The sequence below is a fragment of the Passer domesticus genome, chromosome 5 (assembly GCF_036417665.1).
Source record: "Passer domesticus isolate bPasDom1 chromosome 5, bPasDom1.hap1, whole genome shotgun sequence".
Classification (NCBI taxonomy): domain Eukaryota; kingdom Metazoa; phylum Chordata; class Aves; order Passeriformes; family Passeridae; genus Passer; species Passer domesticus.
The window spans coordinates 34249833-34269430 of record NC_087478.1 but is presented as its reverse complement, the minus strand read 5'-3'; the positions used below and the strand labels follow the sequence as shown (position 1 = coordinate 34269430).

The following is a 19598-nucleotide window of genomic DNA, read 5'->3' as shown; positions in this document are numbered from 1 at the left end:
CAAAACAAACCACTACATTTTCCCTCTTCCTTTCCCGTCCCCCTTTCCGGTGCTACACTAAGGGACTTCCTCTCAACTCACAGGCTAAAAGTCCAAATTGTAAAACTGCAATTCAGTGGTGAGGGATCAATGCAATCAAACTGGCGATGAAAAACCCCAAGAAGTCCAAATCTCCTTGCTTCCTAATCTCAATGACAGATGAAAGTGGGCAGTAAACAGGTTTGTGGATGGAAAAGCAAATAGCCATCGTTAGACTAGCAATATCCACGTCTGAAACAATTTGTTTCTCGTAACTGGGTTTTTAACCTCTGTCCTGGTTGGATAAAACATCCAAAATCACTGAAAATGATGCAGCTGACTGCAGCAGGTGCGGGAGGAAGCACATGCAGATTTTTACTGTCCCTGTGGCATTTCTGGGGTCTGGGTGACTCCAGCAGATAACATCTGTATTTCACTAACTGTAGCAAAATAATTTCTGCTAACCATTAGCACTGCATTCCTGTTTGGTATTTTATGTAGATTATGGTTTTGCTGGAAAACTCAAGAAAATTTGAATTGGCCGAAACAGAATTACAGTGAAAACTTGAGGAAGCTTCAGTCTTTACCAGTGCTATTCTTCATCAGAGCTCTCTAAAGATGAAAACTTGGATACAACTGAAACATTTCGCCCACTTGTAAAGCACATGCATAATTTGACTACCTAGAATTTTTGCTTTTTCCAGGTATAGAAAAATAAACCCATCTAATCTAATTTTATAACCCTCCTCTGTGGTAAGGTAGTTTCTTAATGTTAAAGCTTTTCACGGTGACAATTTCCCAATCCAGCTATTAGCTTTATTGATTGAACAAGACAAATAAATAGTACTAAACTAGGCAACCATAAGTTCGTGAATAGTCAGTCCTTTTTCTATGCTCAACACAGTTTTCAACTGTCTTTCAAACAATTTATCAATTGACAATGCTTATTAAAAAGGCAAACTAATTTTATAGTCAAAAATAGGATTTACTATATAGAGTCATTGTGAACTATCACTTAGATCCTGTAGTGATTAGGCAAGCCAAAACCCACATTTGGCTTTTGGGCTATTTTTATTCTTTCAGAATATTAATGAAAACACTCTAAAAAAAAAAGAAAAAAAAGAAACAAATAAGAGGTCAACTCACAGTGTCTCTAGGCTGTGGAGCCCATCAAAGCATTTCTTTCCCAGGGAATAGATTCTATTGTTATGGAGATGTCTGCAGGGGAACATTAAGCACGCAGTCAGGAAAGTACATGGCACAGAGTGTACTAAAGCAAAACATTTTGATGGTTAAATCAAAATTAACTTATTTGCAGGCATGCATTGATTATATGCAATCATGCTTTTGCAGGAGCATGTATAGGTAACACCTCTACTGCCCGCCATCCATTCTCCCAATACCTCTCCATTTGGTTTCACAGAAGGGATCTGTTTTAAAACTACCTAGATTGTTCAAAAGTGTTATATCCTGTAGTTCCAGGCTGGGGTTTACATAATGAATAGACATATTATCAATGATAGCTAATTAGTTAAGTAACACACCTGAAAAACTGTGTTGGGGTGTGAGGTGTATATTTGGAAGATGTATATTCAGAAAGTGTTAGAGAGTATGGCCCAAAAGAGCAGCCATTGAAGAGATGGATAACACAGAAGAGAGGTAAGGGGCATTAGGTTTGCAGAATGCAAAATGACACAAAATCGTAACACAAAAAGCTGTAACTTCCCTTAAATGAGTAAAGCAAGTAATCTTAGAAGTGCTGTAACTTGATTTGCTTTGAAATTATGAAAATCAGTAAATACGACCTAAAATATTTAACACTTGAAAGTAATTTTTATATATTTTAACCAATTCTATCCCTTCCTCCCTGCCACCCATCTCAAGACTCTGAGTTCTACCTATTTCTGTCTTTAGACTGACATGGAAAAAAAACTCTGAGTGAAGCTCATTAATGTGAGTAGATTCAACTTGTTGCCACTTCAGGTCATTTAATTTAAAAATAATGCCTTTTCCCCAGATTTTTCCTTTTATTTTGTCCTCAAAATGCTACCCCTGTAGTAGAGGGAAACTAAGGGAGAAGGGCTTTAAGAGAAAAGAAAGGCTGTGAATGAATGGCTGCCAGGCCCTTCATTATACTCTGAAAATATTTTTAAAGATCAGGGGCTCTCTGAATGTTCAGCAGAACCTACAGAAATTGAGTCTACCTGTCCATCAAAGACAGGGATTCTGACAGCAAAATAAAAATGTTCTGTCGATTTTTTCTTTTCTAGGGAGAAACACAATCAACTCTATATTTTTAATGACTACCCTGACGTTTAATGCTTTAGATAGCATGGAGAGTGCATCTTCAAATTCCAATTATGTTTGGATCTTTAATTATAAAGGTTTTGACTTGCTCCAATTGACCATGCACTTTTCCACTGTGTTGAAAATTTGCCATACTGTATAGAGTAGCAACCCAATGAAAGCAGAACCACACACAAAGATTTTGATGAGCCGAAAAGATCAGCTATTGAAGGTTGTGAGGAATGATTCAACTACTAATCACTATAAAGCCCATATGATTAGAAATAAGTAAGGCAGAGCTTAAATAGGGAAACCTAACTGAGCAGAAGCAAGCATGGCATGAAAAGAAATTATTTTCTCCTGCATTTCTTAACTGTCCTCTTACCACTACATTTCTGGTAGGGGTCTAGAGAACAATGTTCAAGACAGCCTCTTGTCTTTTCCATTGCTGATATAAGTCTAGAAGGTCAATCAATCACAAATCCATCCATTCTTTTACTTGAATGGGATTGATATTTAATGTAAAGAGAAAGTAAAGGCTTTGCAGCACAAGTCAGATGTTTATCCCCAATCTTGGGGCCCCACGGAGGCAGAGATAGTGACTATAGCTGTCAATGAAGAACACTGATGTGTGCCAGGTTCAATGCTTACACTGGGGCTAGAGTATGCTACAGCATGCTAAGTGTCTTACGTAAGACCGTGGTTTCTGACAGCCTGTACATCTTGACTATGTAATTCTCTCTTTAATAATGCTGACGTTCTCCAAAGCATCCTGAAATTACTTCTCCATTAAGTTTCTCCAGCCAGTCTAGATTTTTTCCATTTGGTACATTCCCAGAAGATAAGAAGCTGAACCCATGATTCACAGTATGCCTTCCAGATTTTGGTGCCAGCCATGCATGTTTCATTTAGCTGAACTGGTTTGCAAACATAACCAAATACAAAACTACATATACTTTCTATGACAGGAAATGCATATTTTTTCTAATGGATGGCATTCTTTCCAAGTTCCCCAGAAAGATTTCCATTTGTTTCCTGTTTCTAATCTTCCCTTTTTCAATCTTAGACAGCACACAATGCACCCCTTCCTGTTTGTTTTGCTGACCAGATAGGGTGATTTTTAATTCCTTTCAATATTTTTATTGAGATGGAAACTCTGAAGCTAGATCAAAACAAGTGGTTTAAAAAATGCTAGTCAAACTGTACAAAGATGCAAAAAACTCTCCAAGAGTTTTTGCATTTTTTTTCCAAAAAATTTCTCCAAGAGGCCAAAGCCCTGCAAGAAGACACCGTGTATAAAAAACAATCAATAAAACTTACAGAACTACCAAACTGGAGAGGTTTCCAAAGGCATAGTCCGGTATGTAATGAATTTTATTCAGTGCCAATGTCATTGCCTGAAGTGCTGGTAAACTCCTAAAAGCTTGGACAGGAATTTCTGTCAAGGAATTATCATCTAGCCACAGGTGTCTAAGGGAGACCAAGCCATTGAAGCAGTTGGGAGGTACATAGTTGATGTGGTTGGCATCCAGACGCCTAGGAGAAGAAGAAACAGAGAAAATTGACTTCAGGAAAAGTGTCTTTGCACAATGGCTATAAGAAGTTATCACCATGAACATAACCCCAAAGGATGGGCAGGGGTTGCCACTTCCGGTTTTCATTTCCTGGAGATTCTACATTTTCATCTTGCTTGCTGTCTCATCCTTGAGATCTAAAATCATGTTTACATGTCTTCTTGCCAGCTGGCTCTGCAGAGACAGCTCTCCTTTGGAGCCATCAACTCACTGAGAGCACACACTGATCATTTTTGAGCAGAGTCTTTCTAAAGATGGGGTATTACTTTGTTTCCTTTCCCATTTATTTGAAACCATAGAACAAAAAAGTGCAAGAAACTCATCCAGAGATTCTCTTTCAGAATCTACAAATCCCTGAGCTGCAAGATAATTTGGATTTCCAAATGCTAAACACCCATCCCAAGACCCATAAATAGAACTCACTTCTGAGCCTCTGGAGGTTCCTGCCTTACCTTTTCCTTTAATATTACAGAGTTACAGAATCACAGAATGAGCTGTGCCCACAAGGATCATCGAGTCCTACTCCTGGCCCTGCACAGGACCATCCACAAGAGTCACATCATGTGTCCAAGAGCATTGTCCAAACACTTCTTGAACTCTGTCAGGCTTGCTGCTCTGAACACTTCCCTGGGGAGCCTGTTTCACTGCAAATATTGTTTATCCTAATGACTCTAATGAGAACTGAAGATCACATTTTTTAGTAGCAGAACATAATGTTTTTTACCTAGAGATTAGTATTGCCAATGTGATGTATTCGTGTTGAAAAAGAAGTTACTAAATGCACTTCAGCTGCTGCAGAGCCAACAGAGGGAGCTCAACTGCATTTTGTACCTTTGCAGAGTCTGCAGGTGATGCTTTGTTCTTGAGTAATTAAGGATTAAAGCTAGCGAACCTTTTCAGATGTGGTGCTACAAATATAACACCATCTATTCACTGGCTTTTGTTTTTGCTGTGTTTTGGATTTTCATTGTGATTCTTTCAGGGAATGATTTAAAAGTGCACTTCAGATTTCTGAAAATTTGTGAAACACCCAGCTGGGGATATGGGCCCTGATAAAATTTTTCTACTTTTCATGTATGGCAGTGACTTATACCTCTTCCATAACATGAAAGCTGTGCTCTAAAAATTTTCATGAAATGTTTAGAGAGGCGTAATTAAGTGAATGGTAAAACAGAAATTAATTTAAATAGGTGTTTGAAAATACTACAGAACAAACAGCCACACCTGGGGTACAAAGAAGTAATTCTGCACAACCCAAATTTGGTCTCTTTGAGAGAAATGCAATAGTCTTTGTGGTGGGCATACTAATCTCTTTATTTAAAGCTGCTTCCTCATTTACAGTCATGTAAAATGTCAGGTCCATTCTATCTCCTGTTCCATGCTGGCCCTACCTACTTCATGAGAACAAATAATGACTGCTAAGGCTCCGTGCCAGGCTGGCAAATAGCTGAGACAAGGTCAGTTGGAACAAATTTATAAAGTTCAGTGTCAAAGCCCTTGTACAATTAAATTTTCAATATAATAACTGACATGTCAGGCAGCAGAGACAGAGCTTCCAAAATAACTCAGTGGTCTGTCAACAAATGGGTAAGGCTGGAAATGTTTAGAAATACTCATGTTTTTCTTCCTCCTTTCCTCAGGCAACAACCACATTATGCCTGTGTTTTCAAATAAGGTATAATTTGAATGAGTAGATGAGATTTCTTTGTGTTCAGTCAGAAGTAAATTTCTTCCCTGGGTGATGCTGGTATGTAAACTAAGAAGTTACAGTTGCCTTAGTTTGACAGTTTTGCTGATTAAAGAATGGAGGCTTTATTCAAACGCCATGTGCTGCAGTATTGCAGTTAACATCTCGCCCAATAGGAAGCCTGCCCGTGCAGCTCTGGTGTCCCTGCTCACTCCATGGGACTCACTCACAGGATGCCTGGCTGTGTGGACAAGCCAACAGTTACTTGTTGTATGTGACCCTGTGGCTGAGATGGCAATATTTCTGCTGTCGTCAATGAGACGAGGAGTTTTATCTCACCAGTATTTCGTAGCAAATCAAGGAACTGATTTTTTTTTTTAATAAGGTGAAGTTTCCAAATATAAACCCACCACTGGCTATGTAAACAAAACCCACAGAACAGAAAGAAAAACAGAACTGCCATATTGTAAATGAAATTCCAGATAGTTGAATTATTGTTCAAATAAAGCTTGGAAGAAACAAAAAAGCTGCAATGATTTGTGCTTCAGGTTCTGTAACTGGATTATGTATCCTGCAAGTACTTATAGGAACTACTGCCTCAAGTGCTCTTTTGTTATCTAATCTTTTTTAAATTTCCAAGCACCGTTTTCCCTCTTGCAGATATTAAAAGGTTTCGGTAGTGGTTATGTTTCCTGTCATACTGTACGTAATGCACACTGATGTATAAAGGACTGATCAAAATCACCCTTTTCAGCCAATTGTTTTACATGTGTTGATCAAAGTTTTGGCACTTTCAGAACTAAACCCATTAACTCACAAACACGACCCTATTTATAACTGAAAAATATATGTAGATAACATGTGGTGAGTTTGAAAGCTGCTATTATATTCCAGAGAGAACTAATTTAGGGAAACAGAACTACTTGATCTCTTCTTATAGGCAGCATGTAAATAAAGCAGCCACTACGAAATTCATCGTGAGCTCACTTAAAATGTCTAAACCTTTCAAAGCAAATGCTTGAGCTATGTGGACTGTAACCCACTAGTGTTTCCTGTGACACACTGTGAAACCTGTGACCATGTGCACACATTATGAAAAGATATTGTCCATGTAGAATGAAAACCTCATATGCTGGTACAGACAAAGGCAGCTGTTTGAAAAAGATTTTATTTGCATTTTTTATTCAATTTAATATGAACGGATGCTAAGTTTCACGCCAGTGGTAGGTTTCTAAGGGAATATATATATATTTTTTTTTTTTCCCATTTTCTGTATCTTCTCTCAAAAACAGCTATAACCTAGGTATATCTCACAACCAAGAAATTCCTTAATATCTTGTTGGAGTGCCTTGCTCATTCATTCAGGTTTAAATCAAATGCTAGATAGAAGATCAGGAAGGAGACTTCTCCCAGGCGGTTTTTCCTTCTGAAATGAACAGCTATTACATGGATCACCTCATTTTGAATGGATGAGGGCCAGAACACAATGAAAGGTCTGGAGAAGAGGGAAGCCACAAAGAAGTAATGGATAAAATGTTTATTTTGATGTTTAAGCTTAAAGCAGGAGAGATAAGAGCAAAGGAGAGACCTGTACCTAACAGGCAGGGGAGGCAGAGAAGTGGGAGCACAGGAGGACTGATTTTGGGCATTGTGGATTAAAAAAGGTGGTGCTTCTCCCTCTCATATCACCTTCCTCTTCTCCTGACTCTGCTCTGTTGTGCAGGGAGCCTCGGTCAAGTTTCTCCATGAAGAATGGAGCAAAGCTGGACAGGGGCTGTGGACAGGGCCTGTCTGGGGAGGTAAAGGCCAGGAGAGGGTCACCTGCAGCCCACCATCTTTGTTAGCATGCTGGCACACAGACTGTCTCAGGGGTTTGTTCACAGGATTAACTAAAGCACCATTCAGGTAATGGCAAGTGACATCTAAACTAGCTTTGAAAAGTGGATGTAATAAAAATAGAGCTGGCTGTTGTAAGCCATATTTTTCAAACCTGGTCTTTTAAGCAGGATATCCCCTTCAGTCCACAGGGGAAAATGCTAGGAATATTGTAAAAAGCTTAATTACAAGACAACAGTCCAGCAGTTCTCACAACTCAGTTTTACAGGACTGATACAAAGAACCCTGCATGGCAACAAGAAGACCAAAATAGACAAATAACAAGTCACAGTTTAGGAGCATTTTTTTTCTGTCCCATTGCTCAGTTTTACATGAGGAGGTTTATGCAGCCCTGGGAGTTTCTCAATCTGAAGTGTTTCTCTTCACATTCAGATGTGCTGCACAGGGGTGTTGGTAAACTTGCATTCAAGATGATGGATGCTGTCACGCTGCATACAGACAAGAGGCCAACTGCATTGCTATCTTTATACAAAGGTTGGCTCTGACACTGGGTACTTTCAATCCCCACAACTGGGAAAGGCTAGCAGCTGTTGGCTTGTCCCAGGAACCTGGCTGCAGACTCAGGTCATGACCCCAGAGATAGACAGGCATGTTTGATGTGTCTGATCCAGCCAAATGGCTTGGAGTGACCTCTCCTAGCCTCCCAAGCAAGGTGTCACCTGCTGGGGAGAGTCCCAGGGGCATGTGATCTACCAGATGAAGCCCAGGAACACATTCCCCAGTTCAGGGGAATGTTATTTGGCATCGGTCAAAAGTGTGTCAAGGACCCTGTTAAGAGTGCACTGGGCAGGTGGCCATGGCCAGAGCCTGGGAGTGCTCTGAAGCATGGGCTGCCCTGCTTGGCTGCTTGGGATTACCAGGGGGCCACTGCACAGCCCCAGGACCTGACTGGAAATCTGCTGTAAGCCCCTGTGCTGCCAAACACTCCAACAGCTTCCTGCCTCCCACATACCCTGGCAGGCTCCAGCCATGCAGGATGATTTCTGGCTAGCAGTTCTGAGGTTGAGAAATCTGTCTGTCTTACAGATGTGATAAATCCCCCCTCTTTTGAGATTACTCATAAGACAGGAAAGAGTTGGATGCCTAGTACCTTCTATGGGATGAAAGAAAACATCACCAGCTGTCCTGGAATTGTTGGTCTAATGGTCTCTTTGCACCCCACTTTGAGAGCAACTCATTGGTTGAGTTAGAGGCTGCATATTAAAAAAAAAAAAAAAACAGTAGCAAATGCATTTTAGGTAAACTTGCACCTCTATCTTCCTCTCCTTGGTTATCAATCCAGAAAAATGTCTGTGACTGAGAGGAGTGGTCTGATGCTGCACTGATGCTTGGTGTTTCAGTCACTCTTCTGCTGCCCAGTGCCCTGGGGCTGCAGCAGCCTGGATGGCGAAGGTGTGCAATAAAACCAGGAGACTGCAACAGCGAGTTTTGAGACATCTTTGTCTGTGTGTAGACATCTGCATGGCTACAAACAACCTCAATTTCAAATGTGGGAAATTCCTCTTCTGGGAGTTTGTGGGTACCTCTTGAGGTACCAGCTTTTTAAAGAAGGATAATACCTTCTGTAGCCTTCATTATCATGGGGTGTGACATGGAAAACCACAACTAAGGCTCCTGTCTTCTCATGAAAACAATTCTCTGGAGAGAATGTAACTTCATCAAAGTTGTTTGGTCTTTCAACTAAAAATTAGGTTTATTAACAGAAGTGCCAAACAAGAAAATAATTGTTCAAATTTACAATTTCTGGGGAAAAAAAGCACTGCTTTTTAATTTTAAGCTTGAACAGGAAGAGTTTCAGAGCTATGTGCCCTCAAAGTCTTCCAGTACATTTTTGGGTTAAGCATGGAAACTTCTTTTGAAATGTGAAATATTTGGGGGAGTAGGGGGACAATGAAAAATCCATTTGCTGACCTGTTCCAGACAGGCAACTACTGAGAACATCTGAGATGAATTCTAGATAATATTTTGTGTAAAATCTGGTGTCACCATCAGGTGGTCTACAAATACTGAAATACCTCATAAATAAAATTTTAAAAATCTACAAATTATGTTGGAAAATTCTAAAACATTTCATTGACACTACTTTGCTGTTGCTTGTAAAGTCCAGTTAATGGACTAAATGCTTCACTAAATTGCAGCTTTGCAGGTTGTTAAGGGAGAAAAGATGGTTTATTTTTTCCATGCATCAACTGTTTAAAGTGCTTTGTGGGCTATATTGTATTCTGCCCTATTTTCCACTATCAAAGCAAAAGTCTTTTAAAGTCCACAGGAATGAGAGCAAGTGATACAGTAAATAATGCTTGCTTTGAAATGTTCTTCATGACTGGTGTGGCATGGGCAGTGAGACAGCACCCGACCTGTTCTTAATTTTGACTGTTTGTGTGTCTGACAATGCAGCAGTAAGAGCTGTTTAGACATCATTAACAATGATGTCTAAACAAGAAAATAAATGGGATGGAAGTTTAATCTATAGTATACCCTGCAAGGGGTTGTGTTACAATAATCCAAATAAAAGAATAGTAGAAGCTTTTCCATCTGCAATGCCAATTACCCTTTCCTCTTTATTTAGCAACATTTGAAAATGGAGATCTGCAGCTTTTCAGTGGCTAATATCATCAAATATGTATTAACATGTTTGAGAAAAAAGTAAAAAAATATTATTGATATGTCATTGCCAAGCCCTGCTTGTTCTAAAATACTGAAATTATATGTCAATTCTGTTATATAAAGGGCGTAACTAAAAATGAGATGATTGTACTAGAGAAACAGATACCTATTTAAACAAATACCTGCATTAACTGAAGAAAATTTGAAGAAAGAAAACAAGAAAGAAAATAAGTTGCTAATTAAAAATGACACTTGAAAAACATATCAATATACGCATGCGAGAAATTTTTGAACTGTACATATATATTAAAAGTCACTAACAGTTTTCTTGATTTAAACACAGAATGGAGATATTGACGATGTGCGAAACACAAAATCCAGAGATTTCCTGCTTACGGTCTGTTCTAAAGAAATACATTTGCTCAAGGTGACTAATAGGGATGAGAGCATTCAAGTGACTCTTTGAACCCTGCTGCCAAGTACTAAGTTGTGACACATCAGTGGTTGTGTGCTCCTCCCTTTCAATCAAGGTATCTGCACACGGTTGTGCTTGACAGAAATAAGTGCCATTTCAATTGTTAGGACCAGCAACCCGGATAATTTGTGTTCACACTAGATTTCAGAGGAAAATGATGGCCTGTACAATAATACAGATACCCTTCTGCTCAAAACCACATCTCAAAATCAGCATGTACTCGTTACTTCCTTGATCCCCCTGCCTCCCAGGGAACTAGAGTCCTATGCAAACATTGCCCAAGCTCTGGTAGCTGAACTTATTTATTAATCAAAGCAGCACTTCACTGGTTTTAACTACTGAACTACAAAGACTTTTATAAAATTGGAGAATATTTTAATATTGTTCAGTCTTTTTTTTTGCTTCAGTGACAGAAAAACAAAGTTGTCATTCATTTGTTTAGGTTTTCTCACAGATTTTTCTTGTGAAAGGTGAAATTCACAAATCTTACATGTTAACTTTTATGCCTATTTCTCATTTTATAGTACTTATTGAGTAATATCTGCTGTCTGAAAAAGATTGATCTGTTCTAGAGGTAAGTCAAGCCTTAAGAAATTTAGGAATATTTGTCACTCAAACTTGTCATATCATTCTACATACTGGCAATAGTACAATTTGGACAATAAAGTGGAAGAAATTGTTGCTTGTTCCTGTAGCACATTAGCTCTTATTCTCTGTACCACTGGCCATTTAGCATTAATTAATGGTTCTATGAATATTGACACCTATACTGTCATTTTTTAGCCTGGCACTGGATAACAGGGAGAGGATAAAATCCAGAAATACCCTGAATGCAAAAATTTGTGACGAATTTGCATTATGAGTGAATGTGGAATATTAGTGTATGTACATATTGTGCACACATGCACAATAAAACATGGATACTTCTATAAAAAGGATTTTAACATAATCCTCTTCACATTTATTAAGGTATCAAGGCAGTTGCTATGGTGTGCCCCTTTGCATGACTGCCTTTCTTGAGAAAAAATGACAAAAGTCCCATCACCAGCTTTTTTTCCCCCACATATATGCTAACTAAAGCAAAGGGTTAATGAGGCTTTGAAAAATCATGCCACCTGCAGACCTAAACATAATAAATAGAAGAAGTTGTTATCTTATAGAAACTGCTTTTGAGAAGGCTTTTAACCTCTTAATTACACTCTTGAAAAGACTCCCGCTATTTCAAAGGCTTCAAGAAATAATTCCTATTGTAAATCAGAAACCAATGCAAAACAACCTTGTGAACAAAAAATTCCTAGACTATATGAAACAAGAAATTGAATCTGTGCACACCTTTATCTGGCAGGCACAACCCCTTTTAAGGAAACAAAAGAATAATAGTTTTCTTTTGCTCAAAGAGGTCTCTTTTGCCAGCGATCGTTTTTCAGGTGATAGTAGTTTTTCTGTACAAACCCGTATCATTCCATCTTGGTCTGCTAGGCAGCTGTCTAAAGGTTTCTACTGACCATTCCTATTCTCCCTCTGTTTTAATTCACTCCTTTAAATAGACTGAACAATTTCCAGTTTACTTCTTCAACTTCTTCACCCAAGGAAAAAAATATTTGCAACAAAGCCTGAGTGAGACTGTCATTTTGTTTAGCAACTGTACTGAAAATTCAACAATCTCTTTCAGAGTAACAAAGGAACTCTTGTTGCCTTGGCTTATCATGTTTTGGTCCAGAATGTGTATAGAGTGATGTGATCTCAGCAAGATTTTTTTGTTTGTTTAGCAGAAACAAAACCTAATATAGTCACTAGACCAGCATTTTCTCATGACTTTTTCAAAGATCAAAGGAAAGAACTGTAACCTCAAAAGTATATGGCTGAGATATTTCTGTCTGTGTCTGGTCAATAAAGAAAAAAAGCACTGACCAAATAACAATTATAAGAGAATTAATTCTTAGGGCCATTTCACCTTTAGAAACCTTAACAAATGCTTTGTTTATTAAGGAGGCAAATGTAGTTCAAGACAGGCATAAGAACATGGGTGCTATTACAGTATAATGTGTGTCTGTGTAGTGCTAAGTTATACACAGATGACATGATTTTTCTGAAAATAAACTAATTTCATTAATTCTGGTCTTCAGGTTTTGGCTGAAAAAAATGTGTATAAAATATATCAACCTTCTGGTGGAATTTGTTTACCTACACCAAAAAAAAAAAAAAAAAAGAAAAGAAAAAAAAAAGAAAAAAAAGTTTGTTCAGCATAGCACATTTCTCAACCAACACAACTCTAACCAGATTGGTACAGATGCTCATTCTATCCTTGCCAATGTCAGACTTTTACTTGTGATGTTGGTGATCAGTGTTGTTGCAACATTTCTTGTGAGAGCTATTTGAACTTCCAGATAGAATTCTCTATTTGGATCTCGTAACATTTTGGGAAAATAATTTTATTTGAGAGTAATTCTGTGACAATATCGGGTGATCAACTAAAGTGTAGAGAAGAGTCATTTGACATTTTCCCCTGAGCAAAGAAATGTTTTTTTCAGTCATCTGGTTATTTCATGCTGCAGATTCAAAATCAGTAACTTCTTTAGAAAATTTTGTGATTTTTTTTTGTATCAGGTGACAATACCATCTTGTGGGTAGTTCAGAAACTGACTCAATTTACTGCATCTTCTGTTCAGACAGCAAAAACATCTTTGTGGCTTCAAAAAATGAACTGCAAGTGCAGCAGAAGAAACTCCTGATGCCAAAGTGCCTGAACCAGAACATGGCAGATGAAGTCCAGTATAGACAGGTGTCAAGAGAGGCACTGAGGGAAAAGCAATTCCAACTTTACAGGATGAGTTCTTGAGCAGCTACTAACATGCTAAAAGGAAGTCCTGCAGTTGCAATAAGAATGAAAATAACAGCTTAGCATTCAGTAAAGGTTAAAAAAATTGCACAAAACAAAGTTTTGAATTAGTAGGAAAGCAAACAAAAACCCATAAATTTTTGCCCTCTATAAACCCATGGTGCCAAGCACTTTAAACATTCTGTACAGGGCTTATCTGTCCATCACTCACCTCAGATCAAATACAAGAGAAATGAAAAAGAGTTCAGCAACATGACAAGGATGACACAGGAATGGAAAAGCTTCCACATGGGAGACAATCCTAACAGATTACATTTGAAAATAATCCTAACAGATTACATCTGAAAATTTGACTAATGGAGATACAAGAGAGCTATATAAATCTGGTGTACATGAAATACTGAACTGCTGCTTCCACTTTCTCCTGATGCTGCAGAGAACATCAAATGTAGTGAAAAGTTCCAAGAACATATCAGAAGGTACCTCACCATGCTAGCTGATCAGCAGACATGCTGTCACAAAAAATCATGAATGTTTCATCAGCTCAAACTGCAGTTGTACAAACCCATAGAAGAAAACCCTTTAGCTATCAAAGCCAAGACAGACTCAGTGAGTCCCTGAGTACAAATCTCTGGCTGCTGGAACAGTTTACCAGAGCAGTATCGTACTCTTTCCTCGACCTTCTTGTTTTTCTTTGGCACCTGTTATTGCAGGCTGGATGCTGGGCTAGGTCAGCTTTTAGCACGACCTGGTACAACCATCCTTATAGGTCAGAAGCACACCAAATTAATTTCATTCATACCACGAAGCAGCCAATTTTCACTCTTGGTCTAGCAGTTCTGGCAGCAGTTCTATTAAAACTGAAGCTCGTGGACTGAGTCAGCATGGACAGTCTAGAACTATAAATACAGAGGCTTGCCTGAAGCACAGAATATAATTAAGTATCTTCTAGTACACTTTGTTTCATGAGTTATTAGTGTTTTCCAGAGTGCTTAAAAAGAAAAAAAAAATACACCAAATGAAAAAAAAAGAAGGGAGTAATTTGGGATTCTTTCTCTTCCTGGGTAAAGAATACTAACAAGAAGCCATATTTTTGACAAAAAGCATTGCAGGCCAACGAGTGTCTTCTCAGATGTTGAACCAGTCTATAATGCTGCAAAGAAGCTGCTAGTGTAATGAAATTACTGGAATTAAATCAATTGCTTTTGATGTTTAATTGACAGTACAATTCTCTTGAATAGCAGCTCAAAGAGAATTAAAAGTTGGTTCAGCACATTACAAAGCAATATTAAGAGACAATTACTAGGTAATTGTATATTACTGCTCATGCAAGGCTGCACATTGATTGATCAGGTATACTCACAGAGACTGCAGGCTGCGCAGGTTCTGGAGCGCTTCGGTAGGAACCTGGCGGAGCTGGTTATTCTGCAGCATCCTGTATTTTGGGCAGCACAAAAGCCAGAATCAACACAGTAAAGATAATTTCTTTCTACTGCAAATTTCCTTCCAAGCTTACCTTCTCTGTACTAGCCCTACTTCAAGATTACAAAGAAAGTTACACAAACTGTCCGTTCCCCTGGCCCTGTCAAAGGCCCACTCCTTCAAGGCAAACAAATATCTGTAGCATATTTGCTTTGTTAACAGCTAGACATCAGCTTTGAGCAGGATTTTCAAGCTAAAGGAAGCTAAAAGAATAAATCTGATTTGTTTTCAGTAGGGCTTGTAACTTCCTAATTGCCTCCAGTGATTCTGAAATTTTCCTTCTCATGCATTGAAATTGTCCTCCTTCTGAAGAGATTCTATTCTGATAAAGCTGTGAAGGACTGACTCTTGAAATCCTTACTCAGGAAAATGCAACAATGGCAAATCAACTCTTAATCGTGTGAGACATTTATGATTTAGTTTGAATAAAATTTTATCTCTATAAATAAACTGCTATTTTTTCAGTGAAATAAATGTTCTCAAAATAAAGGTTGTTAGCAATGACTTGACAAATCGTTTTTCTCAACTATCACATCATTTACCTTGCAAAGATTGAAAAATCACTTTCCACTCCTAAAGAATATTTTCCTCCTTTTGAATACTGTTTCATTCATACTACCTAACACCCTTGTTTGGACCAACTCCTACATATATAAATATTCTATGTGGATAAATCTGAAGTAGCACATGCTGGCTTCAAAAGGAGGCATATTCAATGGGACATTGTAAATTAAATAATTTCTGGCAGGCTTAAATCTGCTTGGGCCAGTAAGAGCTAGAGCTTGCCAATTTAGAAGTAGATGAAGTGGGAATCTCTTCATACTTCTTTTCCTGCTAAGTGTTTTTTCAGTAGAGATTTGTACAGTAGCACCAGGCCTGGCTTGACACCGCCTGGGAGGCCGGTGCTCTTGCTAATAATACAGTTTCTGTGAACTTTACATGGGCAAAGATCCCCTCTAGTGTAAACACGGTGAGATGTAGCCTGCTAGTAAGTATATGTACTGTCTTATTACTCCAAATGATACAATTTTGTAATATTTTTAATAATTCATCTAACAGTCATTACGTTGCAAAAAACAATATATGAAATGTCAACTGTGTTTTAAATTACATTGTGTTGTATACAATAATGTCTTTTTCCCCATGTCTCTCAAGAAAAGGAAACCCCCAGTTTTGTGTGATCATGAAAATTTCAGCTGGAATCAGGACTTTTGAGATAATTACAGAAACTATTAACTGAATATATTTTTACCTTTGATATTGTACAGAGACATCTACTTGATGAGCAAGTTGTTTTTAGAAGGCTATTAATGTTTTCCAACTTTTGTTTAGGATACTTTCTATGTGAAAAAACAAAAATTTAATGATGTTCATATGTATCTTCAATTGACTTGTTCAAAATGAGCTGATCAAAATATGTAATTTACTTGATCAAAACTTCACTGGTTAATTAGTTCCCTAGAGCATTTAGGAAATCAGAAATATATCAAACAACACACAGTTTACTTACAGCACTTTAAGACTGAAAAGGCCAGCAAACGCTCCCTTAGGAATGTATGTCAAGCCATTTCCTGCAAGACGTCTGCAAAGTTTGAAAAAGGAAAAGAGTGAATCGCTTTTCTCTTCATGTGGAATTAATTTGGTTGCTAAAAAGTGCAACACAGCTATGTTTGAGTGGCTGATGCCAGAGGCAGTAGTTTAAGAGCCTAGTTTTGTCATTAATACACTTAAAAAAACCAACAAAAAAACCCCCCAAAAACAACAAAACAAAAACAAACCAGAACAAAACAACCCCCAAAAAGACAACAACAAAAGAGAAATCTGTAACTGCACTGTTGATTCACTGAGAGCTGGACTGCAGAGAAAAACATTCAATTTCATTGCAAATTGGGTTTACGGTTTAGAATGTACATGGAATTAATCATATTCTTTTCAGGGTTTAGAACAATCCCAGCAACTAAAATAGTGGCACAGACATAGTGACTACCATTAGCATCATAGGATTTACCGGCATGAACTCTTGGAGTTGTGCACATATGATTTCTGTGAACATTTCACTCATTTGCACATTTATAAAAATATATCCACATAGCAATTATTAGAGCTCATTCTGAAACAACTACATGTAAAGCTTCAGTACTGGTGGAATAAAAGTTTTCCCTGCAAGCAGATGTGTAATGGGTTGGCAAAAAGTGTATTTGTTAAAATTTATAGGGCTTTTTTTCCCCCTATTTCTACTGCACCTTGCTCTCAGATTGCCTGAAGGTATTTTACAGACCTAGGTAAGTACAGCAAATAACTGTAAAGCACGTTACTCTGACAAAAAAAACCCAACAAAACCAACAACAACAAGACAGCATCATTCTGTAAGGTTTGTGTCTAAGATAAGAGACATTCTATTTGATATGAAATAATGGCATTTCCATGTTCCCCATCAGTGCAACTCCAGAGGATCCTGGAAATTACTCAAAACCAGGCTGGATGGGGCTTTGAGCAACATAGTATAGTGAAAGGTATCTCTGCTCGTGGCAGGGGGTTGGAATTAGATGGTCTCTAAGGCCCCTTCCAACCCAACTCATTCTATGATCTTGCATTCAGTCTTCTGATATCACAATCCAGCCTGAATTTGCTGCGACACCTGTGCCCTACCTGGAAATCTCACTGGTAAAGGACAACTTCCTAGGAAAGCTACTTTGAGTCAGTAGGGCCCCAGTGTACAGTCCTGGCTGACAAAACACACAAACTGATATGATGTAACCCCCTTTGCAGAACAAGTTAAGCCAAGTGGAATTGTACACCTCATCAGCCAAGATATTGCACACCAGGATTGCAGAGCCCAGCTGATGTGATACCAGAGCTGACATCTCATTCAGCCTCTGGCCCCTTAGGAAAGAACACAGGACTAGTTCCAGGAAGTTCCTTAGGTACCAAACTGCCAGGGAGGAGCCTACAGTGCTGAAATAGGCACCAGATTTGTCAATACTGTTCATGGAAAAGGCCAAGTACTTTTGACTGTAGTCCCAAAGATCCAGCACTGACTGGCCCTTAAATGCTGCCTTCTTTTGGGGTTGAGTTTTCTCTGAGCTAACTACAGGGTCCTGTGCACACCTTCTTTTTAGCCATTGCTTTCATACAGAAAATAAAAAGATACATTTGGCTATATGTTGAAAAAAAAAGGAAACAAAAAAAAAGAAAAAGAAAAGAAAAATAAAACATCTAGATCATAGCTCCAGAGACTTCTCAGGAATTTTCAGTTGGTGGAAAAGATTCTTTTGTATACAGATATACCTGCTGAACTATGTAACCTGTAATGTTGAGCTAGCTCACTCTGTTACACAACAGTAATTGTGCTCTGCAAAGACAATGAGCACCAGGCAGAGCTGCTGGGCTTGTCTCTCACTGCAGAGTGTAGTGGGGTCTGATCTCCAGACATGTGAGAACTGGGCACATGCAGCTGAATTCCTGCAGGCAGATGTGCAAACCAAACCTGGTTTGCTCCTGCTCCAAGATGAGGCACTCACAGGCTCAGATGTGAGGGCTTTTTTTCTCACATCTGTGTGAGGGTCTCCTGCAAGCTTCAGCTTTCATTCTGAACACAAAAGGCAAAGACTTTTGGGTTGTTCTTGGATCAAGTAGGCATGTACTAGGTTAGGCACAACAGATTGTGCTCCTGGAAATAAATGCCTTTTGTGGATCACTAACCAGTAGAGGCTGAAACCTGTCTAATTCTGATTTCAGTTTTTGTGATATGGTTGTTTAAAAGAAAACCTAAAGAGTACTTCATCCCTTACAGCACCTTTTTGCTCTGTCGTTTTAATGACATGATTGGACACAATTCTGGACATGAGCTTGGCATGGACCAGAAAGTTATGGGTTTGCAAACCTTACTGGAAAAAAGAGAAGGTGCAGGTATTGAGATTTTCACTTCAGTTACTGCTTTGAGTGTAATACAGAAAACTCAGTAGAGAGCAGAGAACTAAACCCACCTGTCTGAAGACCCAAGAGTGTGCTCCTTCAGGCCTCCACCCCTTCTTCACTCACAATTGAAGCAATGCAAACTGCACAACACACTACATGTTAACACCCCATTTGGACTTAATACTCTTCACAAAGTGGGTTAGCTGAGAAAATCAGACCTATTTAAGAGCTCCTGGAGGAGGGCTGTGCCAGTTACCAAGGATGCATCACCTGGGTATAAATGCAGGACTGTGGCAATGACACTGGGCAGATTTAAAGTATTATTTCAATGGCTAAATACTCTCTTTTCCCAGCTTTGGAGCATCTTTGTGGCTCTCCACAGTAAGCCTTAGTTTTTGGCATTTTTTGAAAATACAGCCGTGTTCCTGAGCTGCTCTGACTGGTAGTTACCTGAACTGTTAAACCAAAATGTAATTTTTAATACTTGGGTTTTTTTCACATTCCAACACTTTAAAAGAATTTTGCTTCTTTTCCTTTTAGATCACAACTTTTTAATTATTAAAAATGTCTTGTACAAACAATAAGATAGATGTAGAAATAACATGCTAAACTTTTTGGTAGGCACAACTTCATATTTACTCCTTATGAAATTTTTTAATCGTAGGTCATTCTTGAAGTTCTGCTTTGGGTATATTCCAATTTGAAAAGAGCTCTCACTAATTTTACAGACAGTACTTAGAACTATTTTACATGATATTCTTCTGCTGATGCAGCAGCAGATCATGCTCTACATGTACAACCCTATGTACTTCAGCA

General features: G+C 38.4%; 1 protein-coding gene across 2 annotated transcripts in view; it reads right to left on the bottom strand.

Annotated features, from left to right (window-relative positions):
• The window catches only part of LGR5 (leucine rich repeat containing G protein-coupled receptor 5), a 91557-nt gene that overhangs the window by 23480 nt on the left and 48479 nt on the right, over positions 1-19598 (bottom strand). Inside the window, exons 3-6 of one of the 2 annotated variants that reach the window (XM_064419503.1) lie at positions 16375-16446; positions 14746-14817; positions 3625-3840; positions 1165-1236 (exon numbers count right to left, since the gene is read on the bottom strand). In XM_064419503.1, the coding sequence (XP_064275573.1) occupies positions 1165-1236; positions 3625-3840; positions 14746-14817; positions 16375-16446 (432 nt within the window). The remainder of the gene's footprint in view (positions 1-1164; positions 1237-3624; positions 3841-14745; positions 14818-16374; positions 16447-19598) is intronic. The other variant, XM_064419504.1, reaches the window with a different exon arrangement.